Here is a 2,008-nt window from a genome sequence, read left to right on the forward strand (position 1 = left end):
TACTTGCGCATAGGTTGATAACCCGATTATAGGGGGGTCGACTGTGTTTTCTTGTTGCGGCGGGTTCAGTATCGGAGTCTGGAGTTCCTTTTTGCGTAGAGCTGGAAAACGTTGCACCCTCAGTGATTTGTATACCATACATCCTTTATAATTGGCTGTGTGTTTTTTCGCCACAGAGTGCGCATTTAATATTGTTACTACTTTTATTGATTGAACAGTTCGCAGTTTTATGCGGGCCTGCACACTTAACGCAGATTGGATTTTTTGTGCAATAGTTTCTAGTATGCCCATATTTTTGGCAGTTGAGACATTGTGGAAGAGACCTTATTTGACGTGGGGGCTCGAATTTTACCTTACAATGCAATAGATTTGTTATATTGTATATATATATCTTTGCTGTTACTATTTGTTTTGATTTCCAGTGGGAATAAAGGTATAGGTTGCTTTGAGTCGCTTTTGAGGATGTTAAAAATATTTGTTACATCATGACCGTATTCAGTGAGTTCAGATTTAATGTCATTTATGTCTGTAGAATGATGCATATTGCGCAGAATTACTTTAAACCCTTTTTCTTCCTTTGGTCGGAATGTATAGTATTGAGTATTTCGTTCTTTAAGTAGTTTTATTGTTGCTGAATAATGCGTTGATTCCTTCGTTTGTATCTTTGTTTCATTGTTCTTAAGTACTTTTAGTTCATAGTTATTTTGTATACATTCATTAAGAGCTTTGATAAGAGTGCCTAATACTTGGACTTTTTGTACGTAGATCGGTGGTTGCTTTGGTACATATTTGGGCTTTGTTGTTATTGAATTAAGAGTTTGCGTCTCTTCTGTTTCATTCTCTTCTAGTTCGTTCTCTTCTAATTCGTTCTCTTGGTCCAGTATATCAAATCTATTCTCTGACGGTGGTTTACTCAGCCAATATGTGAGCTGTTGTTGTTTTGAGGACAATTTCCCTGTTTTCTTGCTTGCATTTATTTCTGCTTTTTCTGGAGAACTGCGCAAACGCTTGGGTGTTTGGCTTTTGTTTGAGTTGTTGGGTTGCTCAGCAATAGATGTTTTTAGTGTCGTGCACATAATAGACTTTGCGTTAGTCGCTGATGATACCGTGGTTGTTACAGCTGAGGTTGTCGTTGTCGTGCTGGTATTTGTTGTGAGTGTTGCGAGAGCAAGAGTAGCTGTTGTTGCGGAGGCTGTTGCTGTAGTGGTCGTCTTTGTTGTAGATGTTAGTAGAGCAGCTAGAACATTTTCAGTTATAGGAGGAGTGTGGATTAGATCAATTTTTTTATTAAGCTTATTCGCGTGCGTCTCATCATGTTGGTCTCCTTGCCGCGGGGATGAGGCTTAAGTGGTGGTTTGGCCCCCTTATCATGGGGACCAACCCAACACGAACTAAGAGGGAAGCTTCATATGAGGTTTGGCTAGCCATCCATCCGCTTTACGGCAAAATTGGTGGCCATCCAATCACCGTATGAAGATCACCGTACCGACGAAGATCCCCTGTCAATCCTAAACTCCCATCATTCCATCATTTCCTCTCCTCGACCCCCCCTAACCCAAGGTGTCATGCGACCCGTGCCTATTGGGTGGCTTGCAGTCAGGGGGTTTTCTGTCCGACTGTATTTCTACGGAGCTACCTCGATACCGGGTCACCTCGGGGTATAACCATGACCTTGCCGTGGTATGGGGCGCTGCCACGGTCGACCATTATGTTTCCCCTTTCTTTTAATAAGATCACCATGTCTGCCACGGTGAACGGTGATCGTACGAAACAGATGGAGTCCTTCAAACCAAAAATCTCTACGGACAAGCAGTCCTTAAATGCAAAGGAAGCTATAGCTTCCACCCCCAAATCTGGATCAAACCAGATGTTTTCTAGTACGGCGGAAGCTGGGATACTCAAGCCTAGTGGAAGTGTCAGTACATCCAAGCCCTTCACGGCTAGCCCATTTCGTACGGCGGAAGCTGGCGCTGAGGACAAACCTGGCAACAGCAGAAGTGGCGGTACT

The 2,008-nt window shown here is 43.0% G+C and overlaps 1 protein-coding gene across 1 annotated transcript; it reads right to left on the reverse strand.

Annotated features, from left to right (window-relative positions):
• Positions 1–353: 353 nt before the first annotated feature.
• Positions 354–1,707, reverse strand: LOC129250220 (probable serine/threonine-protein kinase DDB_G0275165). The gene is made up of 2 exons (XM_054889855.1): positions 1,653–1,707; positions 354–1,237 (listed from the first exon to the last, which is right to left on the reverse strand). Exons 1-2 carry the CDS (start codon positions 1,705–1,707, stop codon positions 354–356), a joined length of 939 nt encoding a protein of 312 aa, XP_054745830.1.
• Positions 1,708–2,008: the final 301 nt, after the last annotated feature.

This window comes from Anastrepha obliqua, chromosome 6 (genome assembly GCF_027943255.1).
Source record: "Anastrepha obliqua isolate idAnaObli1 chromosome 6, idAnaObli1_1.0, whole genome shotgun sequence".
NCBI lineage: Eukaryota > Metazoa > Arthropoda > Insecta > Diptera > Tephritidae > Anastrepha > Anastrepha obliqua.

Coding starts and splice junctions, on each gene's coding strand:
- LOC129250220 (XM_054889855.1), bottom strand. CDS start 1,707: ATGGTCGACCGTGGCAGCGCCCCATACCACGGCAAGGTCATGGTTATA. Junction 1,238..1,652: donor GGTCATGGTTATACCCCGAG/GTGACCCGGTAT, acceptor AAAATGTTCTAG/CTGCTCTACTAACATCTACA.